Source organism: Penicillium samsonianum (assembly GCF_028829775.1).
Source record: "Penicillium samsonianum strain IBT 33392 chromosome Unknown utg000007l_segment0_segment0, whole genome shotgun sequence".
Lineage (NCBI taxonomy): Eukaryota > Fungi > Ascomycota > Eurotiomycetes > Eurotiales > Aspergillaceae > Penicillium > Penicillium samsonianum.
This window is the reverse complement of record NW_026643265.1, coordinates 2504205-2529423: the sequence shown is the minus strand read 5'-3', so window position 1 is coordinate 2529423 and position 25219 is coordinate 2504205. Positions and strand designations below refer to the sequence as shown.

Sequence of the window (25219 nt, the reverse complement as noted above, 5' to 3'; positions counted from 1 at the left end):
CTATTTTGTTCAAGGGTATTGGTGGAAGGTCCCTGGATGAGGTCTGCTGTCTCCTGATTTCCCCTCCTTTGTTGACAAGTCAGAAAAAAAGGTAAAATACAAAACTAACTTTCCACCAAAGGGGACCAAGAACCAAGCATCTTCCCAATGAAAGCCGACATGCGCTCTGTGTTGGTATCGAAATTGTGATCTCAGCTTACGAGAGGCTTGACTTAGGGCGCCATCGTGAGACGGATGGCGGTCAGTTCTCCTTGGCAACGCGCCTCTCCCGCTATGATTCGGTAACACGGCACATCCATGAGCCAACGACCTCGGAGGTTGTTTGTCCGACCAAGAAATACTTGTGTCCATCGTACTACCCGACTAGCATGGAGGATTTGCACGACACTCTAGAAGCAAGTTCCAATGCTGACTCACTGGCGTATCACACCCTGAGCCATCTCTAACCAGGGCTCTGCCGAGTTGGACCTCAATCGCAAAATCCTAGGTGGCCCCATAACTAGTAACTTGGCACATGTAAAGCGCCACATTACGGTTGGGGCTGGAGGATTGAGTGCGCACCCTACGAAGCCGCAAATTAAGGCGCCAAGTGGGCCGTCAAGGCTACGGTTACCAGGTTCAAACATGCCACAGGACTTTCACTCTCGGGGTAAAAGCCCCGAACAAAGGGGCTGTTTGCTCACGGCAATTGCTGACCACCAAGACTCGGTTCGTTTAGAACGCGATTCCCTTATTTTACGACGGCCGTCAACGACTCAGGAAAAACCCCTTCGAGGAGCTACGTTCGGGAACAATGCATCACTTTCCCCCGCCTCTCCCTCTTACCAGTTGGTCTAAAAACATGGCGCACGCAGTTTCCCTACCGAGTCGAACAGGTGAAAGAAAATCAACGGCCAGAAATTTATGCTTTTTACTGTCATTTCCCGCCCTCTGCCGCTTTAAACTTATTTTGGGTCGCTTATTGGTCGGTACTAAAATGTGATCCATCATATTTGCAACTTGCAACGTTGCTCCGAGGCTGAGAATCCATGCAGAGTCCAGATTGAACAATCGGACCAGGAAAATGTGTTTAATGTGTTTAACCAACTGGTTGAATCTTCCCCTGAAATTTGCTAGCTGTATTTGGGCCCGTGCCCCAAGCCTAGCCCATAATTGACGCCACTACGCCTATGGCACTCCCCTAGCTCCATCCTTACCATTGCTTCTTTTGTCCTGGAAGACCCAGCCACTCGGACTAGCAGTCGTGCATCGAGAGGCTACGGAATATGAATAGCAGACCTAACCCAGCGCGACCAATGTTCCCCGGCTCTCCAGACTTCACAAGCTTTGTAAGGTCGCGCTTTGACGATGATACTGACAGCGGCGCATGTATCTCATGTGAGGGTTATGGTTTCTTGTCTAGTAAGCCTAGTGTTGCGCGCTATAACTACTGGGCAGGCATACCGCGGAACGAAGGGTGACAGAACAAATATGCTCGAAGCTGTCCATCAATACTCCATGTATACTAAACCGCTGAGGTGAGGCCATGCTAACTGCTAGCTAAATACCGATGCCCGAACAAAAATGAGTCAATTATGCACGGGCCTTGGTAGTTGTACTGATCCTGGCCATTATCTACAGATTCACTCTCCTGGTAGGTGCTTATGGTTTTCGGCTTCGGTGTTGCAGTGCACGAGTTGGACCTGCATTTCAACGATTCGGCGATTTAGGTTACTGGAACTTGATATAAGACTCGTGAATGGAGCCCTATTCATGCATTGCGACCAACGAACCGATGGCCTTCCATGAATCGAGTTCTGTTTCCGGGTATCATGGCCTGCGTGTACTCATATGCTTATGATAGCTTCTCAAATACTTGGTTGTATTATCCATACAACCAATCATTGGATCGAATCCTCGTAAGCGTTGGATGTAACCTTGGCTTACTCCATTGTCGGATATTTTATGCAGATCCCACGGAATAGTAAGTCACCCGTCTGGGGCCAAATACGAGATCTAACGACTAGTGTCGTGGTTCCAATACCGGATATATTATTGCAACATTTCCACAAGATGGCGTTACTAAGGTTGCATTGCCGCGAATTGCCTGTATTGTCCCCGCAAAATACCTACGTATGATGCTTCATGGTCAATGCTTCCGGTAAATACTATATCAGGTGCACTTAGGAGGCTTTAGGGAGGCTGTATCCCACTCCAAACGTTATTTTGTATATTGGCTAAAAGAAAAGTTGTCAGGTCGTCAAAAAGATTGATGCATGGTCTATTCCCCCCTCTTACGAATGCGCAACATTGAAGTCTCTAATAAAATCAGAATACTCGACAAGCAGAGATGGCCATATGCATGAAAAAAAATCAACATTGAAATTACCGATCAGGTAGCAGTCATCCCTTGGGAACAATATCGGGAAGTCTGACGCCTGTGGCGTTGGGGGTCAAAATGTGGGGGGCTAACATCCCGCGATTTCTCATTTTCTTCATTTCCCCTTGTTCTCTTCAGTGAACCTCACATCATGGGCACAGCGACCGATTTGCGGTCTCCTCTTTCAAACAATGATCCGCTCGATGCCTTACCACCACCTTACACAGAGCACGACCCGCGGACTGCGGGTCAAGCTCCCCAATATGACACACCATCCTATACTGAATCTACCAGCACATCTGCAACCACCAAATTCCCACCTGCCATGAACGGATACTTTCAATGGAAACTCACGACCACGTTCCACCTTGGACCGACCGCAGAAGAAAAGCTGTACGCGGTGTCAACCGCCGCGACTGTTTTCAATAGCAAACCCACGGTCGTGTTACACGATGGTCCAACTAATAAGCACCCGGTAATGGCAACGGCTCAAGGTGACAAGTGGGGAAGGGTTAGGCCCATTGCAATCACACTCCCACCTCGTCCGGGGTCTCAACATGAAGACGCCATCGTGGAACAGGTCGTTCCCGGTGGGTCGCTGAAGCATATTTCACCTAGCTACACATTCGAAATGTCCGTGGGTCCGAAGGGAACAACACCCGAGAGATTCGAGTGGCGTAAAAGCCATGGCAATGAAATCAAAGATCTCGCCGGTCTCTCCTATGGATGGAAATTGGTGCGGTTGGCAGGACCAGTGAACAGTGTAGGTGGGAGCAGAAGCGAGCGCGATCGCGGTTACACAAGCGATGGGTTGGAGATTGTGGGTCTCATCGCACACAACGCTTCTTGGAGCATGACCAAAGGGTTTCGATTTGCCTTTATGGGCGCGGGGCTGACTGGTACCATGGGAGAAAACTGGGAGATTGTTGTGGTTACTTCTGCTCTCCAAATGTGGTTCTTAGACGTCCAAGGCACATCTGCTACAACCGCTGCTGTAAGTGCTGCCACCAGTTAAATTGACCACAAGCCTGCTCTGTTGTTCTGAGCTTCTAAATTCCATATAATTCCTGACGTTGTCTCGACCATACAACGCAATGAATACACTCTCTTGGAGGGATAGGCACATCGCCTGAGGTGTTTTTGCGTGATGGATTTCTGCTCACCCTCATAACTTCCCTGGTTTGGATGTTTTCTGCATCGAGTGATTCATTTGGGGTGTAGCGATCAAGCCTGACGTACTTTTGTGACCGAAAAGAGATCGGGGTCAATCTAGAGCCTTTTTCTGGCGCGCTTTGACCATGGCGTGCGAGGGAGGAACATTTCCACTATAAATCATAACTATGTGGACTCATGGTAATCCGTACAGCATTAGAAGTCGGATGGTCATTTGATGAAACCGGCGGCATCCGCGGGAGCGGATATTAACGTTGAAGTCTCTGAAAGCTGGGGATCCATTGATCAACAAAGGGCACACCAGACATCGTGTGTTATAGTAATTGCATGTGAACATTGTCGCTAACATGGTCCAATCCGAGAGACTCTGAGCTTTTCAACGATTTGCACTGGTCTCGCTCTTGCAGGTGCGTCCAAGTCCAATACTGTCCAATGTCTCAGGTCGATCTCCAGCTCTCTCGCTCCACCATCACCTCCCGCGAGCCCACTCGGGCTGATCCACCGTCGTCATCGTCTGTTTTTGCATTTTTATGCTGCTCGATATACGTTAAACATCATCGTTATTACTGATCTCCGACGACTTTATTGCTTTAAAGCAATATGGAGGAGATCTATCTGCACCATGACTCGACAACTTCTCGGACACCATCTTCAGCACGGAGTGTCATCGCAATAACTGCACATCTATGCACCTAAGTGGCTCTTCGACTGTCAATCTCTGCCCCTCAGACCTAAACCCTCCCCACCCATTCATGCGAAGTTCGGGGGATTCCGCAGAGAACTCGATACAATCATTTCCTTCATATCTACTATAACCGGTTGACGAATACAGTCGGAATTAGAATCCGAGAAATCGGCAAACCTTCAGACAAACGCAATTGTCTCGGCGTTAAGGTGTTGAATTTTTTCTTTAAAAGTGGAAACGCAACAGTTTACAGCCTCTCAGAGTTTTCGGATATAGATCCACCCGCCTGGGCATGGCGCCCAGCATTGGTCGGATCAGATCAAAGTTTGATCTTTCCAGAACTCCGCCGGTGGCCAAATCTGCAATAATAGAAATTGATCTTAAATAATATGGAGTACTCCGTGCTGTTCGTTCTTTTGATCTGCAATTAATTTTGTGGTTCTCTCCTTCACTACTTCCCCGCGATTTTCATACATTCCACTCATCATTGTTTGGCTGAATTTGTTGAAGTTATCCGAATGTGCCGTCATGGAGCTGGCGCTGCCCAATGACGTACTTCTCTTGATAGGAGAGCAGCTGGAAAATAAAGCAGACCGCTGGAACCTCATCTTCGTCTCCCATCACTTCCACGATCTCTTCCTCCCGCTGGTATATCGAAAGGTATCTATATACCATTGGCAAGATGCCAATTCATTCCTCCATGCCATACTGGAACGACCTGCGCTGGCGCGGGCCGTTCGGGAGCTAGACCTCGCAGACTGGCATGCAAAAAGCGTATCGGACGACGAATGCAACCAAGTCCAGACTTCGGCATCTTTGAGGACATGGCTGGATGCTGTATCATTCTCAACGCTCGAAAGTGATCAATGGGCCCAGAGCCTCGGACAAGGCGTTGCTGACGCCTGGGTTGCGCTCATTCTTCCGTTGTTAAGTCAGCTCAGGAAGCTTTCACTGGCCTATACGACAAACTCTCCATATTTGGACCGGATCATGCAAAAGGCCGTAGACTGCGAGAAGTCGTTTTCTGTCCAACCCTTCCGGCACCTCCGGGAGGTCTCATTGCATCATCGGGAAGATCTCGACCACAGCGAGCACCCGGACGATGCGGGAGGTGAAACTCAACTATCGTCAACACTCCTCCTGCCATTTTTCCAACTGCCGTCTGTTCGTGCTATCACAGCGAACTCTGTGGTGGATCCTAGCTCTACCACTCCACCCTCTGAGGATCTGACGGATGATCAGAAGCCACGCCTTGGCTTCTCCTCGATTACCGAGATTGATTTGCGCGCAAGTAGTGGGAACCATGGCATGGAGACGTTGGTTAGTTCATGCGCAAACCTGAAGTCATTCAAATACCAGCATTCGGACTCGCACGTCCTTTCGCATGGCTACCAACCATCCGCCTTCCATCGCTCTCTGACCCACAGCAAAAAGAGCCTGCAGACATTGTGGCTGGACCACTATGGCAGCCACTACCCCTTCACCGCTACTGGGTTAAATCAATCCCACGACGAGTGGTTTGGCTCCCTTGTTGATTTCACTGCGTTACAAGAAGTCCGCGTGAGACTACCAAATCTTCTGGACATTCGATATCAGAACGAACCGACCACCCCTCTCATGGAATGTCTCCCATCGTCGCTTGAGACCCTTTACATCGAAGGATGTGAGGAGCGTTATCTGGGAATGTTAGTTTCCCAATTACAGACCGTGATCAAAAATCGTCGGACTCGTTTCCCTGGACTCAAGCGTCTCGATATCGAGGGTGCATTCCAAAACGTAACATCCGAGGACGATGATCAGGTTGCCAGCTCCGGATCAGAAGTACTTGAAGCTGTGATCAAGGACAAAGTATATCAGGCTGCTGAGCCTTTGCATATAGACTGTGTCAATGCTGGGTTGGAGTTGCATCTTCACGACCGTGCTCTGTCTGTCCCCATTCATTAGCAACCTTCAGGCTTGCATTTTCCAGCATTTGATTTGACGATAGATACCACCTGAAACCTTTGCATTATATAGATCTGCGGTTTATTTCTCATAGTCGTGTTCATGCGAGACTCGGAATTTCAACAGTTTAGATGATTGAACGGACCTCCCACCCTTCATTTTCAATTCAAGTTCTGGATAGGTTTTATGGCAAAGCTTTGGATTATTCTTCACGAAATCACTAATTCAGACTGTAGATAGTGATCGAAGTTGTATCTTGTGTATTTCCGTAAGACCCACATTTCACAAAGAAACATCCATCGATGCTTCCAAATAACATTCGTAATCGAACTTGGAGTGACCAGAGGGTATTATATAGGTTGCGTGTTTAAAGGGAAGCAAGAACGGCATCGGCGCCAGATTTCTGTAGACAAATTGCGCTGTTAGCCACCAAAAGGACCGGAAACGAATGATGAAGTTCCATACCTTGACAACACCCCTTTCGGTCTCGATTTGGGCATAGCCGACCTTACCGTGATCGATAACGATCGCATACCGGCCTGTACGGCCCGACGCCTCATCGGCCCAACCAATGCTCTTGGAAAATTTGGCATCGGGATCCGAGAGGAAAAGCTATTCACCAAAATCAATACTGGTCGCAAAAACACGCAAAGCGGGGTTGTGCTCACAATATCATCCCGAACTCCATTGGCCTTGCCCCAGGCACTCATCACGAACGGATCGTTGAAAGCAACGACCGCGACAATGTCAACCCCCTTCTTACGGAGGTTGGGCAGGTTCTGGATATATCCTGGCACGTGGTTGACGGAACAAGTTGGGGTGAAGGCACCTTAGTTCACACGCACGTTAGCATTCCGGCTTCAGCTAGAGGGTAACATCGTAACAGCGGCATACCGGGAACTGAGAACAAGACGACCTTCTTGTTGGCCCACTCCTGCGAGGCATTGTAGTTGATGGGAATGCCGCAGGAGGTAATTTCATCACTCTCCTCGCTCCATGGAATGTACCTAGAGGGGTCAGGGTCATCTTTGCGGGGGTTTGGGATTGACCTACTTGAAGATGACGTCGTTAGGGAACGAGTCGCCAGACTTGAGTGTAGTCATATTGGGATAAATGTGAATATTAGAGAGAAAAGATACGAAAGAGTAGTTGGGATTTTGGAAATGGCGGGGTGAAGATGGATGTTTTGATGTCAAGCTGATTAATATGAGGTGATCGGGCGGAGCTCGCCGACCTCGGCATCTGGACTCCCCTCTCCCTCTCTTCTTTTTTTTTTTTTGCTATCTGGGTTGTTTACTAATAATTGGGAGTTCTAGTGATAACTGATAACCTTCGTATCTCAAATGATAGAACGGTTGATGACGAGCTATTACTGGGAAAGTCAAGCTCCCAAACTCCCAGATGGGCTGCAGATGAGCCCGTGTGGGGACCCCGCGTACGCCACCTAGCTCCAGTTCAGAATGGCAAATTGAGGCTTTGATTCTTCATTTTGTTACCTCCTATACAAAATTTAATGTCAAAACTTTCAGAGAATCTATTAGTTGCAAATTTATATATTTGCACTAACCCATCAGAGTCGAGAGTTCAGCTTGAACATTTGAACGCCGCCCGGACGCTCTTCAAGTCGCAGGACACCCTTTTACATGAAAAAATACGTTAAATTTGAACTGTGAGAATGGATGGGTTGGCTTACCTCTTGAGTACAGCTTGCAAGTAGCATACCATCTTGGGCCCATATTTTTGCAACACCACGCCGCGGCCATTGTCAGCCCAATCGGTCTGTACTTCAGTCAAAAGCCATTCGTCGGCTTTAAATTGCTTAGCATGATGGAAGTAAATGGTATGGTCCAGGCTGACCATCATAGCTTATGTTTATGTTCATGTGACTGTAGCCGTCGTAACACTTGTGCGATAGCACTCTTACGTTCACCATGACTTTGCCAAAACTCCGGAATGGACGTTGCTGTCTCGCACAAGAGGCGGAGAGAATTGATTCCTCTGGAAGCATGTTCCACCGGAACCATTTGTCCTGGTTGATTCAGTGATGCATTGAACACCTCAAGCGATATTGGGCCTCGGTACCCGGTGGCAAGCACAGCAGCCGCGACAAGCTCAACCGGCATATACGCACCTCTTGACTGCTCAAGCGGATATAGCCGATGACTTCGCGACCATGGGAGCAGTGACGGTGTTTCCGGGTCAGTTGGAGGGAGGAAAGTCGTTGGGTTCATCAACTCCGCATCGCCGCACTGGAAGAAAAATATCCGATCACCTGGTACCGTCGAGACCAACGACGCAAGTGACCCGGTAAGAACATCCAGAGATTCCTCCAACGTTGGGTAGATCCGCCCGTGGCCAGCGACATTATACGGATCTGCAAACTCGACTGCGAGGGTATTGAAGGCATCCACGATCAGCCCAACGTTAGGGCGGTTGGCAAATCGCACAGCTTCCCATGAGGTCGACCATGTATTTCGAGTTGCCCAAGATAGACCCTCGTACCCAATTTTTAACATGCGCCCGCCATCGCCCTTTGCGTATGCAGCCGCCATGTCTCCCAGTTCCGCGAGGTCTCTCGCGACCGTCTTGAGATCAGATGTCACTCCCTCATCCGTGCGGATATTTGCACACATGAAAACAAGATCGGTGTCAAAGGCGCGCATAAACGGAAACCGTCTACGGTAGTAAGTTATTATGGGCTTTATCGCCGGATTTCCGCTATTTTATTATCAGGGTAAGGTATATCTCACTTGGCGACTAGATCGAAGGTAGCCTGGCGTTCGGCTGGATCTTTGATCCCCTCGATTTTCCGAAGAGGCTGGGTGCAAGCAATTTGCATTCCCAAGGACTTGACAATACCAGCCAATTTGCGAGCAACCTGCAGATTCTCTGAAGTCGGTTCCCAAAGTTGATCTCCTGGCAGTCCATGTTCCTCTAGGTAAGCAGCCCAGCACTCGTCAAACAAGTCGATCCATTGATATCCCGATTTCGCCGCGGCTTTCAGGCGTGCTTCCAAACGATGCTCTCGCCAGTTGCCGAGGGACAAGGTGGCAATACCCAATTGGTTTGCTTTAGATGGGGGCGACGGAACTGTCATAATTCCAGATATCGCAGTTTGTATGTTGTATAATTATTTTGAGTCATCAGTCGCGTCCATTAATACAACAAAGGGATGATCGAATACCCGAGATGTTGACGCTAGTTGACGACACCTGACGCCACCTCCATAAACCGGTCTATTCTTTTAACACACCGAGTGGGGTAGTCGGTCATCTATATTACGGCGTGCAGTATTATTAGGAAACCAATCAAAGTCTTCAGATGTCGATTTATTCATATCAGCAGAAAGGAGAAGAAATCTGGGAGTGCATAGCAACATATGCCCAAAATTTCGGGGACTATCACGACAATGTACAGCTGAACGGAACATCAAGCTTGCGCACAACCAACTTTCTAGCTCGAAGCTGTTCAAGAAAAAACACAGGTTGACCACATCATATCTTACGTTCCAAGAAGCTAGATACGCGAAACATCTAAACTGAAACGGGGAGTCCGTCCTTGGCCTTCAGAGCTGTAACAATAGCCTCACAAACGGAGACTGCTACCAGTGCATCCTCGGCCGAGCAAAGAGGGTCTTCTAAGTCACGAACCACTCTTGCCAAATGTTCTGCCTGTTGTTGAAATTGAATCGCCTGAGCGACATGAAGTGTAATGCGTGCCATTGGAGTTTTCCACCCAGCCTCTTGGTTATATCTGTCCGCCGTGTCCGGATCGTAGGTCCAAAGGGTATTTTCCGGGACAAAAATAGTCCCTTTCGTGCCCAGGATGTGATAAATATCCACTGGAGTCTCTGCTTTTGGATATAAAGGATTGTCACCTGTAGCAGACTCCCAACCGTATGGGCTCACCACATTATCACTCACCAGAAGGTCCCAACAACTCCATTCGAAAATTGGGCCATAATCGCTGCACCCTAATTACATTCAGCCGTCACCTGTGGAGGAAATATTGTATGGCCCCCGCATCCCTGCGCGGGTGTCCACCCGGTCACTTAATTTATGCCCCAGCGCCGATGCATCTATAGGTCCCGGACTATCAACATTCGACAGTATAATCATTATATACATATTAATCAATTGCTCTGATGAGGTTTTGAATAGATAGTCCACTGATTTCCTAACGTTTCCGGCCTGACATAAACCATACCCACAATGGAAACTATTCAAGTCGATGTTCTTGTCTGCGGGGGAGGCATGTCTGGGATGGCATGCGCTGCTTTTGCAGCGGAAGCAGGAGCCAAAGTACTGGTTGTCGAGAAGCAATCGGATGTTGGTGGTTCGTCAAATTACTCTGCGGGAATGTTGTAAGTGCTCGAGTCAACCTTTAGGACAAACAAGTTTGTTAATACAATCAACGGACAGCTGGGCCCCGCAAACATATGACAAACTGAGAACCTGGATCCCAGAGGGAGATCCGGCATTGCAGAAGGCCTGGTTAAGCGATTATCTACCGGCTGTACAGTGGATGCGTGAAAATGGCGTGCCAACGGCAAACCGATTCGACGGTATCGTGACAATCGGTAGGACTAAAAAAAAAAGGAATTTGGTGAACAGTTACCCTGACATATCATAGGTATTGGATTCCCAATTAAAATTCCACACCTTCATAACCTCCATCGAAAGCGCATTCAGTCTAGCAAGACAAATTCCGATATTTTGACCAACACGTCGGTGGTCAAGTTGATTCAGAGAGAGCCCAGGGTTTCAGGATCAAGTATAATTGGCGCTGTCATTTGCAGGAACTTTACCAACTCGCCAACTGTATATTACGAAGTCCGAGCCAAAATGGTGGTGTTGGCTACCGGGGGCTTCCAAGGTTCTCCGGCGATGACATCTAAATACTTGGGACAAGGCGGAGACAACATCTCTGTGCGCTCCAGTCGTGGATCTGTGGGCGATGGACTCAATCTGGCCATCGAATCTGGTGCGGGAACCAGTAGAGGAATGAACACCTACTATGGTCATCTTCTGGCAGCTCAGGTTCGAGCTGAAGACGTGGATCCAAAGGACTATCTTCCACTTGCACAATACCGTAAGAGCAAGTCCTCGTCAAATCTGCGTTTCTCTCTAATCAAGCTACAGAAAGCAAATTCTGCATAATACTGAACGAAGCAGGTCTGCGATTTGCCGATGAGACTACAGGTGACGAGATCATCAATCAGTATCTCGCCAAGCAGCAAAAACGCCGCGGGTTTATATTGTTCAAGTATGTTAGTCCCCAGAGAGCAGGCAACAGGACAATGTATTGACCTGTGTCTTGTTCTAGCGAGAAAACCCGTCTCCAACACTGCGTCACTGCGTTGTTCCCTAATGCAGGGGACATCGATCGTCTGCAGAAAGCCCGCGAACATGGCTGTAATGTTGGAATTGCGTCAACATTAAGTGGTCTGGTGGATATTCTTCACGGATGGGGTGTGAACGATGTACAGGCAAGACGCACTATCGAGGAGTATGATCGAGTCGTGCGTTTGGGGGACAAGAGCATTTCCCTTGATGCCCCTATCGGTCGTGCTGGTTCGCCCCCTACACCCTTGGCGGATGGGGAAGGTCCCTTCTATGCCATGGAGGTCCAGCCGTCGTAGGTTGTCTCCTACACACTCCAATCATCCCTGTCTAATGTTCGATAGGATCACATTCACCTACGGCGGTTTCGCGATCGATGCGTAAGGGCACGCCTTGACTCCCGATAAATCCAGAATTCCAGGTTTGCTTGTCGCGGGCGCGATGCTGGTGGATTCAGCAATCTTGGATACGCCGGGGGTCTTTCTCTCGCGTTTGCGGCAGGTCTCTGGGCGGCTCGAGAGGTTGCATGCGAGTTGGGATTGCCGGAGCCTCGCCTACCCCATGCCGATGTTCGGGATGGGGAGGATAAACCAATTCAATGGCGTATTTGACCTAGTTCCCTTGCAATTTGCGTCTAGAAGTTGGCCTTGGCGTGATAGCTTTTGATCAAAATAGTATGTCTGAAAATTCACACTAAAAGATGTGACGTCGCGTTGGTCACCAAGCGGTTGGCTTGGATGGCTCGATCCACCCTCTATCAAGGTCCTCGCCTTCCAGCAGATGAATATAAACCACGTCCCTCCCATTCCCGGTTTCCCCTTCCCGTCCCCTACGTTAAAACATCAGTCCACCGTTGGTGTCTGAGGCATCCTCTCAGTAGATACAGGGCTCTGTGTTGTCTCCTCCTCCTCCTCTTTTTTTCCTCCCTGTCAGCATTCCTACATCTCTTGCTGACCTCTGACGTGTTTCCATGACCTTTACTTTTCGTCTTTCTACTTCTCCCCTCACACGGGGTAACTATGCACAAACAAGAACGAGCAACGACTTCCGATTTTAAAAACATTCAATCATTTGCATACATTCTGACAGTGCTTATGTACGGACTTCGATACTTTAGGGTGCCACCAAAACGCCACGATAACGCATTTTTCCTTCTTCCAATGTCTTCAAGCTTTGCTTCACGCCATCCAACGTCAAAGGGAAGGTCATCTTGACAGGCTTGATATTGTGGAATGAGGCAAATTCAAGCATATCCTTGTGGACCTGTCTCGAACCCACAATGCCTCCTTGAATGCGAAGGCCATTCAAAAGCAGCGGCATGTATGGGATTTTGAGATCGTTTGAATCGACGGACAGAGGCGAAATGACACCACTGGGAGCCATGATACTCAAGTAGATTGACCAATCTGGCTGACTGCTGGTCGTCACGATGAGGTTATCAATAGGAGCTTTGATCTTCAACTCCTTCGCACCCTTGGTCGCATAGAACTCGCCGGCTCCCAGCTTCATCGCCTCATCCTTCTTGCTGTCTGTACCGGAGAAGACCACAACTTGGCAGCCCATCTTTGCGGCGAACTGGATAGCCAGATGTCCCAGACCACCTACTCCGACGATACCAACGCGAGCAGTCGAACGAACCTGCGCGGCATGGAGGGCGTTGAAAACAGTTGATCCACCACACATCAAGGGACCCGCATCCTCGTTGCTCATGTTGTCGGGAATTTTGAACAAAAAGGCTTCACGCCATACGGCATGGCTGCCGAAAGATCCCTGGTCGAGATCGGCCAGGCCGTACATTTTTCGCTCCCTGCACATTGTCTCCCAACCGGTGAGGCATGGCTTGCAGAAACCACAGCAGTCATGCTCATAACCCCAACCCACACGGTCGCCTTTCTTTAGAATCTTCGCGTCTGGACCAGTTGCTTCCACCACGCCCGCTCCCTCATGACCAAGTGCCATATCGGCTGACTGGTAGTGGACGTCCGTGCCGCACACTCCCGAATGGGTGGTTCGTACTAGGACTTCGTCTCTTTTGAGGTCCTCCCGCTCGGTCTCCGCCTGTTTGATTCCATCCTTGGAGCCCTTGTATACGGTGAATTTGATGGCCATTGTGGGAAATATTGATGCAAAAATGTATTGAGGAAGGATTCAGAATGTTAAAAGCTCATAAGTCTGCTTTATAGGCGACCCCCTCTAGTACGTCACTACCAATATTTTCCCCCGGAAGAGCGATCGAATAGCGCGAGATCCACTCTATGTGTTCAGTCAGAACAAAGTTTCGAATCGAAAACAAGATAATCTGTGATGCAATCGAGTGGGCCTCCTGGCCGATGAGATGCGCAGGTCCCACTGCCGAGTGATACCACGGCCCTTTTCCCCTATACTTCCTCAAAATTGAGCTAAAAGCTCGATGCAAGGAGTTTCTGGATCAAGATCTAATCTTTCCAGAATCGTTTATCCCGTGGCCTTGCCAGGGGCTTGATTGACCGAAGACTTGGAGGGGCTGAAAGTTGATGACATCATACAATTTCGGCGTGCTCACTCACCAAAACAGCGGTCTATAGTCACATGGCAGAGCAACACCCCTCATAGGGAACTACCGTAGCTAGTGGATAAAGAAGCATGTTTCTCTTCCCCTTAGCTCCAGTGTAGCAACCACTGTCTGTCTGGTGATAATTAATCGACCGCATAATACGCATGCGGCTACTTCATTCAACTCCGGATGCGGAAGATCGTTTAAATCTTTATAGCTCGCTCTTCAACAAGGACCGGCGATATATATCTCAATACAGGAGCTTGTCGAAAACTATATCATCGGATTTAAAGGAGGATGTGGACTTTTTGAATAAATCTTTTGAAATCCATAGATTTGAGACCTATGATAAATCAGTGTCATCAAATGTTCCCATTAAGACCCTATTTTGAAGGCATCTTCAACTCAATGAAGACAGCGATAATATCTGAGCAACCGATTGATTGTCTCCGCGTGTACCCGATCGTCGCTAATTCTGCTATAATTAAAAGGCGGTAAAGCCACGCGATATCGGGCATCCCGATTTGGAAGGTTCGAAGTCTAAAAAAAAAACAAATTTTCTCTCGTCTCGCACTTATGAATTGTTGGATACAGTCGTATCTCAAAGACATATAACTTTTGAGCCCTCTGCGACGTTCAGGGGACCCAGTTTGGTGTGAGAACATGATTCAGGTCCATGGCATAAGTAGCGCCGGTGAATCGCCCCATGTCTTGTCCGAAAAAGATGCAGCATTGGCGGTGGTGAGCGAGTTCGCGCAAGAAATTGATCCAGTGGTGGAAAAAAGGGTTCTGCGAAAGATTGATTTGTATTTGATGCCTGCCATGCTTATAGGTGAGTTACACACTTCATATATCTGACACGGGAATTGTTGACTAACTCGAACACAGGCTATGGCATGGTGTACTATGACAAGGTGCGATGACTGCGCCGATTTATTTATTAGCCAATATATACTGATCTCTCTATAGGCTATCTTAGGTAGCGCCACGCTCTTTGGCATGACGACCGACTTGGGATTGCTAGTGAAAGACTATTCCACTTCTCCTCCATCTGTTGATACTTCACGGCTCAGTTGGGCAACATCAATCTTTTATTTCGGGATGCTTGCTGGTCTCTACCCAATGACATTTATCTTGCAAAGGTTTAATACTCGAACTGTCCTCGGTCCAGTTGTTCTGATATGGGCCATTGTCTGTGCCGCCACTGCTGGTGTGACAACTTGGCAAGGGCTTTTCGTCCAACGATTCTTCCTTGGTAAGTCTACCTTTAATATCTTTTACTGATCTCTCATCTAACAGAATATAGGCTTCATCGAAAGTGTTATTCCTACGGGCTTCATGACCATAGTCAGCGGGTGGTACACCCAAGAGGAGCAGACTCTTCGACAGGCATGGTGGTTTTCTGGCACCGGTTGGTTCACTATCATCGGTGGCGCCCTGAACTATGGGTTTGGCCAAATCACCGCTGGATCATTGAAAAGATGGCAGTATATCTATATTCTGGCTGGTGCCTTGACCTTCTTGTTTGGCCTCTGGTGTTGCACCATGCCTAATTCTCCGGTTTCTGCATGGTTCCTAACCCCGGAAGAACGAAGGGTTGCTGTGGAGAGACTTCGCAAGGGGCAAACTGGTGTTCGGTGCCAGAAGATCAAGTTCGATCAAATCAAAGAGTCTGTGATGGACATTAAGATCTATCTGGTGGCTATCATGATGGCGGCAGCGTGAGTTTTCATTCTTATTATGTGGTCTATAACAGTTAAGCACCATACGTTCCTTGATGTTAACCTCTCTTAATCTAGGTACACTATCAATGGTGCTATCTCGGGCTTTGGGCCGTTGATTGTGTCCACCTTCGGCTACGATACCCTTCATTCAATTCTATTCCAGTTTCCCGTCGGCGCCATTTGTGTCGTTTTCATTCCTCTTTGTGGTTATATTCCTACTGTTGTCCCCAACACCCGCATACCCTTGCTCATTGCCTGCTGCCTACCTGTTATTGCTGGCTGTGTGATGATTTGGAAATCTCAATGGGGATATCATCCGGTTACTCCAGTCGTTGGCTATGCGCTAACTGGCTTCTTCGGGCCAGTGGTCAGCTTGATCATCACCATTGGAGCTAGCAACGTTGCCGGGGCCACGAAGAAAACCGTCATGGCAGCAACTGTATTTGTGGCTTACACTGTCGGCAACATCATCGGGCCGCAGCTTGTGAAAAGCAACACTAAGTCACAACATTACCCAGAATTGTGGACTGGCATGATCATTTGGTAAGTTTGTATCCGATTTCTGCTTATTCGACCGATCTAACGAAGTATAGCTACTGTATCACAATTGCTACCGCAGTCGTGTTGTACTTTGTCCTTCGGCGGGAAAACCGAATTCGGGAATTGTTGGAATTGGATGAAGTGCAGCGAGACAAGATTGCATTTGACGATCTCACCGACAAGCAGAATCCTTTTTTCCGATACGCATTATAATCAATAATAGCCGAACCCCTTCCGTCTACTGGATGGAGACATCTCGAAGCTAGAGCTTCTGGCTGCCATCTAACATTACATATCTGACAGTCATATCACGTGCATATGTCTTATAGAAGATGCCAAAAACAGTGCTAAAAAATATATTCAAATATGCTCAAATACCTTCGGTTGAACTGGAGACTGCCCCGGACGTACCTAGGTACATAGTTTATCAGGTGTCCCTGACTTGCTCCATATCATTTTATTTTCCGCAGCAAACGTGCGATGCGATGATATGCAACTCCTTGCCAATCTACGTAGTAACAACATACAAAATGGAGTGTTAGAGAGAATAATTCAGCACCTTATGCCACCTACTTTAGATCATCATAGGGTTCGGTGTTACTATTATAAAATTACAGGAACATTCAAATATTCCTATACAGGTTCGGTCTCACACTCATGTTTCCAGCGTCTTTAATTCAACACGCATTGTTCCACGAGCCCGTTTTCTGGTGACACTATGTACGTGGTGAGACCAAATTCCCGGAGATTAAGTTTACAGATCTGAGGTAGACTATATCTCGTTATAGGAGATAGGGAATCAAAGAGAGAGACAAGAGGTAGAAACAAAACACAAGTACCCTTCAAACACTTTATGGCTTAAAGAATGTACTCTCATGAGGGATCGCCTAGTGGTCTCATCTCAGCTAATCTACATATCCATCCACCTGCATAGATGGAAGCCTATCGCGTCACTTGCGTCCCTACATGTACCTGGCTGCTAACACCTCTTATTCGTTCGCTATATATCCAGTTTCCTCTTCCTAGTAGTCAATATCCGTGATATTTTCTCCCTTTTACTACGCCCTCAGTAAATATTCTCCTTGCATACTTACTTTGGTCGGTTTCAAATTCCTACCCCTTGATGCAAGACTTGACAAATTGCTAACTATAGCAAGTAAATGGAAATTTGCATCCGCTCAGTTGAAACCAAAATTTGTGTAACAAATGTTCATGAGTTAGATCGTGTTCAAATGACAATCCGTCTCACAATCCATTGATCTAGAAACAGGTTCAGGTATTATTGTGTCGGATTGCGAACTTCTTGGATGAAACTGGATGTAGCCCTCCGTGATGTATTTTGGATTCGTAAGAAACGCAAAAAAGGACAAAAGCCGAGCCGAAAGTGGGTATAAAAATATATACAACAGAAAAAAATGAAATGATAAGACATGCCAACGCTCAAATACCCACAGAGTCAACAAAAATGAGGGAAATAAAAAGTGTCCGCAAGATTTTTAGATTGAAAATCTTCGTACTATAGCCGAGACTTCTCGGTGCTGTGAACAATTGTTTCATGCACAACCTTTATTCCACGCTGGCTACTCTGGCTGTGGGACTCCCAGTCGTCGTTGCCTGCGGTGCACGTGGGCGGTTGCTGTCGTGAGGTAGGTAAGATCATTTGCTCGTCGCTAATTGTATTCCATTGAGTGTCTGCCGGAATCGATAGCGGATGGCGGAACTTCTTGCGTCTGGAATACCCGTCGCCACCAGTGTCGGCATCTGATAGATGGTAGCCAGGGTAGCTCTCGGAGCCACCCCTTGATGTAATGTATAGACCGGCACGCCTTGTGAATCGTCTTACCAACGGGTATATCATGGGGATATTGCCGATGACGACGGCGACGAAAGTCTCGCGGCAGGCCCAGCTGCCAGCTTGTTGAGCCCCATTTGCGCCAGCCTAATGAACTATTAGATTTTGTTATTCCAGCAAATAACTAGCAATACAACTTACTGTTAAGATGAGAACACAGCGCAGAATACCAGCCATCATAACGAACAGACCACCACTAAACAAAATCAGGAGCTCGAGCTTTTCCCGCCATCTTAGGCGGGCTTTGACAAGCATCTGACGCATGTATTGTTAGCGACATTACACACAAATGTTTAGCGAGTCTTACCGGTGCTGGAATACTAATGAGATAGAGGTCGGTCGCGACATTAAGTACCACGGTCACGTAGATGTCAATCTTAGAGACGGCAGGCTGACAGTAATCTAATAAATAATCAGATGCACGGTCTTGAAGGGTGACGAGTCGTTGATATGACATACTTCCAGGGTTTGGATATATTTGCCAATTTTTGTCCATTGGATAACATCCGAAGAGAATCGAACAGATCGTAGCAATATAAGTTGCGGCGATCAGAACGTAGGCGACATGAATTCGGATTCGCATATTCACTAAGCCTGCGCTAGATAGTAGGATATAAATTAGTAACAAACAACAAAATAGATGTAGTGGAATCAGAACCCACGTCAATCGAGAGTAGAAAATGGCCATGCACGTTTTCAGCAACCATAATAACAGAGTGTATAATGACCAGCCGGCCACCTGGACCTTGGAGCCACCCACACGCAGATGATACTCTTCTGAATCAGGCGACAATTTTTTTCGTTGTTCATCCGTCATCGAGTTATTGGCAAGGCCCATGAACCACGCGCCGACCATGTACGCAGCACCGGTTTCTAGCCCATACACCACCTATACCCCATATCGATTAGCAAGATGAAAGCAAAGAGACCACAGGTTCTAATTTAACTCACACATGCCACCAACATTAGATAATCATCAGCTTGGAACTCTTTTGGGCCAACCATAATCCATCTTGCAGTCGTTCGTAGGCCAATGATGACAATGGCTACGCCCAACAGGGTGAAAGCTTCTGTATTAAACCCATCCATACTTGACGAGTTGCAGTGATATCTTTGTGCAATATGCCATCAAAATTAAATGAAAGGACCGTTCAACCCAGGGTGTACATTCAGATAAAGGAAGAGAAAGTCAATTGCACCGAGGGGGGAAACGAGCGGCAGAAGACAGTATCTCACTGATCTCCCTTGGTCTTGCTCGTTGCTATTGGAATCAGGCCGGATAAAGAACCAAGCCCGCTTCTCAGTCGACTTATCAACACCAACGAAGAAAAGAAAAAGCAAGGACAGGATTGACCTCAAATGTCCGTTGGCCGACTTACTTATTGTGGCGCCCATTAAACTAGACTGCAAGCCCCATTTATTATGGAGATGCTCCCACTCGTGAAGAAAATTTATGACAGGTCCGGGTTCCTCATGCAAGAGTGGCAGCATCCACAAGTCTCATTGGGTGGGGATGGACTATCTTTGGCCCTGGACGCGGGCTATGGGTCCTTCAGGGTGCCGGGGAGGAGTTTAAGGTCGAGAGCACCGTTTGTTCCACTCCCAGCTTACTGGTTCCTGGAAGTGCAAACCGGCAGCCAAAAGTTCCACACCTCCCCTGAGTAAATATGACATTCCCCATTGGGGGAATGATCGGAGTAAAGAGCGATTTCGCCATCAAATACGGAGTACCTTGATAGAACTCACTTTGTCAGACCTTGGTTTTTTTTCGGTTACACACAAGTACTACATACTACATTCAGGCACAATATCAACCGGGCCAATTTTGAGAAGCAGCAATGAACCGCAATGCCAGCGGGGATCTCTTTGAGTTCCCTGCGATCTATGACGCGCAGACGGACCAACTCAGAGACGGACATACAAAGTACGGAGTACCGAGTAGCGCAGTTGCGTAAAGCTTGCGTATTTTGACCAATTGTTATATGTCATTGGAGGAACAGGCCATACAATGTTGTAGCAAGGACAGGTACAACAAATGTATCGATTTCTCTGATCCACATTCTCTTTTGGGTTGGTTTGATTGCTGATCAGGCCGGAGATTACTCCGAAGATATGTAAGTACTAACAGAAAAATTTACGCCCAGCTATCGGGCTCTCAGGCCAGTCGCATTATTATCAATAACCGATCAATGCCGTTTTTTCCGTAACGCGCCAAACGAGTCCAGGAGATATCATAAGTACTGAATTAGGCCACGGCTTCCGGTCCGGATTAGGGGTTGACAGCTTCCATTTACCTATTAACCTTAATCTTGTGCATAGCCTCTCAAAGGGCATGGCATGTTTCATGTCAAAAGGTGAGACTTTGTTGACGGTAAATTCCCGCTGCCAACGACTTGGTGGATCCAAAAGCGGGTCATTTATACGAATAACGGTCAGTTCGTTTTTCATCCAGCTTCCTAGGCCGCGGCAACTGTGAGTCTTGTACAATGTTGTATTCTTGTTAAATAATTTGCATGAGATCAATCTGTTTAATTGGACGGGGCCCAATAGTCGGATTGATATACCAACCGAGGAATGGCAACCTGCATATTGTTGGTCCCGACTTTTATTTTCTTTTTGAGCACAAAATTGGTAAATCCAAACGCCAGCCAAGCTGTTTCCACAGTAAAAAACCTATCTAAAATGACAGTGGAGAATCGCTGGCTCACGCCAACCCGCCAACCCTTCTGAATGTTGAGTTGATACCTAAGATTAGAAGAATTGACGATCCCCGCGGCCTGGCCACGCTTTGACAGCAGTGCTAAAATAGTCAAACGACGGAGCGAAGCTAAAATATTCAGTGCTGATTCGAATTCTCCAGAAGAGCCCCTGGTGACACTGAAGAGTCTCGGTACAACATACGGAGTACAAAATAAGTGCATGCCAAGTAGTAACTAGTCTGTTACCCAGATGGGTCAAGGGGTCTGGGACTAGGTCCACGGGTAGTTCGTGGTGAGCCATAATACCATTATGGAATCATCAGCTTAACCTCTCTGGTTTAAATGTCTCGGGTCCTTTTTCACCACGATCTCTGTCTCAGGAATTACAAGCCATGCTGAAGTTTGCAGGAACTGTCAAAGTAGGTTTTTCTAGGTGAGCTAATTTACTAGTCCCACCATTCCATCCTCCCGCCCTGCAACAGCAAGGGCTGAAATTAAAAAACCCAAAAAAAAAAACAAGTGCTTGACGCTAATACTTTTAGTTGTCGCTCATTCCTTCGTTCCCAGTAACCCGGTGTCGCTTGCGTTTGTTTTCTTGTACATAAATTCGTGCATTAATCCTGGTCGCGCCATCGGTTATTTTTTACCCCTCCGAGGAAAAAAAAGACGAAAGCAAGGGACTCTTCGAAAATGGAGACCGTGGATCTTGTTGTGGTGGGCGCAGGTAAGTTGAGTCCTCACCGTCGCAAGCTATTTCGCTGACCAGCATTGGCTAATAGGTTGGAGCGGGCTCTCCGCCATCAAGACCTACCGCGAGGTCAATCCCGGCCACAATGTGCTCTTGCTGGAAGCTGCTAGCTCTATTGGCGGAGTTTGGGCCAAACACCGTTTGTACAAAGGCCTCAAGTCGAACAATATGCTGGGCACGTATGAGTATAGCGACTTCCCAATGGACGAAGCGACTTTTGGCATCAAGCCTGGACAACATATTCCAGGCGATGTAATTCAGAAATATATGGAGGCATATGTACAACACTTTAGCTTTGCCGATTGCATTCGATTGGAACACCATGTGGAAAGCGCGCGACACAATTTGGACGGAACATGGCAGTTGAGCGTGTCGCGCGGAATGGATACAACAACAATCGATACCAAGAAGATGATTGTGGCCACCGGTATCACGTCACAGGCATACCTGCCTACGTTCGAAGGCCAGGAGTCGTTTGGTGCGCCGCTTTTCCACTGTCGCGATCTGCTGCAGTATCAAGATGCAGTACTGCAATCTGGGGAGCGCGCAACCGTTTTTGGCGGGACCAAGTCAGCCTGGGATGCGGCTTATGCCTGTGCCACGGCAGGTATGAAAGTAGACTGGATCATTCGTGAGTCCGGTCATGGACCTGTTTGGATGGCGCCTCCCTACGTGACGCCCTTGAAAAAATGGTTGGAAAAGCTGGTCACCACACGTCTTCTAACCTGGTTCAGTCCATGTATTTGGGGAGAGGCTGACGGGTATACTGGCGTTCGCAGCTTCTTGCATGGTACTTGGCTGGGTCGCAAGATCGTGGACGCGTTCTGGGCTATTCTGGCCGATGATGTCGTGCAGTTGAACGGGTACGACAAGCACCCGGAGACGAAGAAGCTGAAGCCTTGGGTGAGCCCATTCTGGATCGCTTCCTCGCTCAGCATTCTGAACTATCCCACCAATTTCTTTGATTTAGTCAAGGATGGCTCTATCAAGGTGCACATCGCTGATCTAGAGCGTCTCTCGGATCACACTGTTCATCTGTCATCGGGTGTTGCGCTGCCATCTTCAGCGCTGATATGCTCGACAGGCTGGCGTTGCACTCCAAACCTCAAGTTCCTGCCGGAAGGTATTGACCGCGAGTTGGGATTCCCTTGGAGTGTGGATCCGCTGAACGAAAGCCTGGTAAATGCGGCAGATGAGGAGATTTTGCGCCGGTTCCCCCGACTGCGTGATCAACCAAAGCCGAACCCTCACTACAGCCCGTTAAACGCGCAGTCCGAGGCGGCTGTGCCGCACCCCTTCCGGATGGCAAAGTTTATGGTCCCACTTTCGCTGGTTAAAGAACGCTCCCTGGCATTCATGGGTATCACCATGACCATCAACACAACCCTAATTGCTCAGACCCAGGCATTGTGGATCTCAGCTTATTTCAAGGGCGATCTGACCCCAACTACACGCGAAATCTGCCCACTGGCTGTGCGTGCTGATCTCAAGACAGAAGACACATCAGAAATTGACCTTGCCTGGGAGACTGCTCTCTTTACCGAATTTGGCAAATATCGCTACCCGGGAGGATTTGGGCGGCGAAACCCTGACTTCGTGTTTGACGCGATCCCATATGTTGATCTGATGCTGGGAGAACTGGGTCTGTCACCACAGCGCAAGCACGGCTTGCTGGCCCGCTGCCTCCAACCATATGGTCCTGAGGATTACCGGGGTCTGGTCGAAGAGTGGAAATCTAAGCAAAGTACCCAGTAATGCTTCGGGTATTGTCATTCATTTCCTTTCCCTTCATCCTGTCTGATATGTATTATGTTGTCTTCCCATTTCCCTTATCGCGTTACACGAGCATCTCCATTATACTCCCATTTCTTTCTTTTACATAAGTTGGGAACTATTCAGGCCAATAGAATGGTGCTTTTCTATATACTATATGTGAGTGTATTATATGAACATATTATGACTTTCTTTGATAATTCTCGTCTTCGACATCATCTATTCATCTATTCCACCATAACGAATTGCTCCAAAACCGCAACACCAACGAAAGATGAAGATGAAGATGATTGTACGTCACGTTCTCTCTTTTGTCTTTTTGAACCACTGCCAGCCTCTTGTAGTCGTTGGCTCTCAGACTCAATTACCTTCCCAACCATGTCTCCTGTCCATCGCATATAATCTTTTCCATTCCCCGCGACCACCGTTCTCACCGACACATTAACTTTCAACTGCCCATTTGATTCTCCCAGATCATATTCCAATCGGAATCCCTCCGGTAGATCACCCATGCGTGGCGGATATCGCCCACCAGTAGTCCTCGGACTACCGATCGGCCTCACAGTGAGAATATCGGGGTCACAGGCCGATATGAGCAGCTCTCCATCTTTGGCAACGTAGCTGCTCACATATGCTGCGTTGGTTGGGTCATCAATGGCGAGGTAACTGAACCATACGATCGAGTATGGACCCAGACGGCCGTGGCCCCAGTACCAGCTATGGACAGAGTCCGTAAAGGTTCGATCAGACCAATTCTATGACTTGGTCAGTTGCAGTTTCTCAATGTTCCTGTGCAGGTGCCCGTAGGCGATCACATCACTTACTTTATCATGGTACCCAGGCCCTCGGAACTTCAGCGTCGACCCATGGATCTTCATATCGACCTCACCCACGGCGTCGGGTATGAGATTGACCCATCCGATGTGAGGCGCAGTCTCGAGCACAGTCCGGTCCGCTTGAATTCCACAGGGGAGATGATACGGTACTTGCTGTTGGGCAAGATTAGCAAACTGTCTGTTCCTGCGACTCGAGTCACTACTCACCGACGTCAAGGTGAGCCGCCCTTCGACCTGGAGCTTTTCAGACGCGATGGTAATCTCATACTGCGATAGATTTTCTCTGAGAGCAGCCCAACTAAAGCCCGTGGAGGACCACTCGCCAGAGCTATTAGTGCCCGCACCGTCTACACCAGTCACAGTTGCCTCAGTCGCTGGGACAGAATCGGCAAAGACGGTGCCATTGGCGAAAGAAGCCCATAACCAAACATTGAGCACCGAAGTTTCATTCGCATCGAGGAATGGAAATGCTTCTGCGGATGAGGAGAAGAATGTGACGACTAGGGAATCATCTGGGTTGGTCTCCGAGACGACATCGAAATACCACCAGTCGAACACGGAGCCATTGATTGAATCTATCTGAGGTGAATCCAACCTGAAAAGGGTCTCTGTATCAAGCGTGGTTGCTGGCGTTGGGATGTCGAATCGAGCCTTGCTAGTTCCATTTTGTACAGCGCTGGAGATCTGGTAGCTCCCACCGCGAGGGTCCCTGCCAGCACGGAGGAGATATGGCAGGGGTTTTTCGTTGACCCTGTATTGACTAGGAAATGCTAGGGTCTGCTGTGCTAGCAGAGAACATATCAAGAACAGTGGAAGCATCATGGAATACATTTAAAAAACGCTACTCAATGATGGATCTCAACAGAGAAATAATGTGGTGCATCCACTATCAATCGAAGTGTACGAGAAGAAGAAAAAAAAAAAAAAAGAGAGAGAAACGAAGTGGGATATATTTGACTTGCATATGTTGCCAGGATGCAGCCGAGCTGACCCCATGGGGGCTTCGGCCAC

At 48.0% G+C, this 25219-nt stretch overlaps 12 protein-coding genes across 12 annotated transcripts; 6 read left to right on the top strand and 6 right to left on the bottom strand.

The window, feature by feature from the left end:
- Nucleotides 1-2510: 2510 nt before the first annotated feature.
- N7471_011825 (uncharacterized protein) lies at nucleotides 2511-3374 on the top strand (the record flags this gene model as incomplete). The annotated part of the gene is made up of 1 exon (XM_057284544.1): nucleotides 2511-3374. The coding sequence occupies one exon, from the start codon at nucleotides 2511-2513 to the stop codon at nucleotides 3372-3374; it is 864 nt and encodes a 287-aa protein (XP_057130810.1).
- A 1371-nt stretch (nucleotides 3375-4745) lies between these two features.
- Nucleotides 4746-6161, top strand: N7471_011824 (uncharacterized protein; the record flags this gene model as incomplete). The annotated part of the gene is made up of 1 exon (XM_057284543.1): nucleotides 4746-6161. The coding sequence occupies one exon, from the start codon at nucleotides 4746-4748 to the stop codon at nucleotides 6159-6161; it is 1416 nt and encodes a 471-aa protein (XP_057130809.1).
- Nucleotides 6162-6528: 367 nt separating this feature from the next.
- Nucleotides 6529-7264, bottom strand: N7471_011823 (peroxiredoxin family protein; the record flags this gene model as incomplete). The annotated part of the gene is made up of 5 exons (XM_057284542.1): nucleotides 6529-6564; nucleotides 6627-6773; nucleotides 6830-6990; nucleotides 7056-7168; nucleotides 7215-7264. The coding sequence occupies 5 exons, from the start codon at nucleotides 7262-7264 to the stop codon at nucleotides 6529-6531; spliced, it is 507 nt and encodes a 168-aa protein (XP_057130808.1).
- A 420-nt stretch (nucleotides 7265-7684) lies between these two features.
- On the bottom strand, nucleotides 7685-9258 carry N7471_011822 (sugar phosphate isomerase/epimerase family protein; the record flags this gene model as incomplete). The annotated part of the gene is made up of 4 exons (XM_057284541.1): nucleotides 7685-7797; nucleotides 7884-7969; nucleotides 8086-8837; nucleotides 8912-9258. 4 exons carry the CDS (start codon nucleotides 9256-9258, stop codon nucleotides 7732-7734), a joined length of 1251 nt encoding a protein of 416 aa, XP_057130807.1. The 3' UTR covers nucleotides 7685-7731.
- A 436-nt stretch (nucleotides 9259-9694) lies between these two features.
- Nucleotides 9695-10106, bottom strand: N7471_011821 (uncharacterized protein; the record flags this gene model as incomplete). Its single annotated transcript, XM_057284540.1, has 2 exons — nucleotides 9695-10011; nucleotides 10085-10106. The coding sequence occupies 2 exons, from the start codon at nucleotides 10104-10106 to the stop codon at nucleotides 9695-9697; spliced, it is 339 nt and encodes a 112-aa protein (XP_057130806.1).
- Nucleotides 10107-10372: 266 nt separating this feature from the next.
- N7471_011820 (uncharacterized protein) lies at nucleotides 10373-12114 on the top strand (the record flags this gene model as incomplete). Its single annotated transcript, XM_057284539.1, has 7 exons — nucleotides 10373-10524; nucleotides 10583-10740; nucleotides 10794-11252; nucleotides 11303-11426; nucleotides 11487-11798; nucleotides 11848-11883; nucleotides 11925-12114. The coding sequence occupies 7 exons, from the start codon at nucleotides 10373-10375 to the stop codon at nucleotides 12112-12114; spliced, it is 1431 nt and encodes a 476-aa protein (XP_057130805.1).
- Nucleotides 12115-12616: 502 nt separating this feature from the next.
- N7471_011819 (NAD(P)-dependent alcohol dehydrogenase) lies at nucleotides 12617-13612 on the bottom strand (the record flags this gene model as incomplete). Its single annotated transcript, XM_057284538.1, has 1 exon — nucleotides 12617-13612. One exon carries the CDS (start codon nucleotides 13610-13612, stop codon nucleotides 12617-12619), a length of 996 nt encoding a protein of 331 aa, XP_057130804.1.
- Nucleotides 13613-14699: 1087 nt separating this feature from the next.
- On the top strand, nucleotides 14700-16513 carry N7471_011818 (putative MFS transporter; the record flags this gene model as incomplete). Its single annotated transcript, XM_057284537.1, has 6 exons — nucleotides 14700-14868; nucleotides 14925-14950; nucleotides 15006-15291; nucleotides 15343-15757; nucleotides 15836-16303; nucleotides 16354-16513. 6 exons carry the CDS (start codon nucleotides 14700-14702, stop codon nucleotides 16511-16513), a joined length of 1524 nt encoding a protein of 507 aa, XP_057130803.1.
- Nucleotides 16514-17494: 981 nt separating this feature from the next.
- On the bottom strand, nucleotides 17495-19476 carry N7471_011817 (uncharacterized protein). The gene is made up of 6 exons (XM_057284536.1): nucleotides 19104-19476; nucleotides 18815-19041; nucleotides 18612-18751; nucleotides 18460-18554; nucleotides 18294-18407; nucleotides 17495-18239 (listed from the first exon to the last, which is right to left on the bottom strand). Exons 1-6 carry the CDS (start codon nucleotides 19239-19241, stop codon nucleotides 17817-17819), a joined length of 1137 nt encoding a protein of 378 aa, XP_057130802.1. The 5' UTR covers nucleotides 19242-19476; the 3' UTR covers nucleotides 17495-17816.
- Nucleotides 19477-19574: 98 nt separating this feature from the next.
- Nucleotides 19575-19817, top strand: N7471_011816 (uncharacterized protein; the record flags this gene model as incomplete). The annotated part of the gene is made up of 1 exon (XM_057284535.1): nucleotides 19575-19817. One exon carries the CDS (start codon nucleotides 19575-19577, stop codon nucleotides 19815-19817), a length of 243 nt encoding a protein of 80 aa, XP_057130801.1.
- A 1415-nt stretch (nucleotides 19818-21232) lies between these two features.
- N7471_011815 (uncharacterized protein) lies at nucleotides 21233-23512 on the top strand. The gene is made up of 3 exons (XM_057284534.1): nucleotides 21233-21270; nucleotides 21394-21575; nucleotides 21631-23512. Exons 2-3 carry the CDS (start codon nucleotides 21542-21544, stop codon nucleotides 23352-23354), a joined length of 1758 nt encoding a protein of 585 aa, XP_057130800.1. The 5' UTR covers nucleotides 21233-21270; nucleotides 21394-21541; the 3' UTR covers nucleotides 23355-23512.
- Nucleotides 23513-23599: 87 nt separating this feature from the next.
- N7471_011814 (uncharacterized protein) lies at nucleotides 23600-25027 on the bottom strand (the record flags this gene model as incomplete). Its single annotated transcript, XM_057284533.1, has 3 exons — nucleotides 23600-24127; nucleotides 24197-24361; nucleotides 24416-25027. The coding sequence occupies 3 exons, from the start codon at nucleotides 25025-25027 to the stop codon at nucleotides 23600-23602; spliced, it is 1305 nt and encodes a 434-aa protein (XP_057130799.1).
- Between the last annotated feature and the right edge of the window lie 192 nt (nucleotides 25028-25219).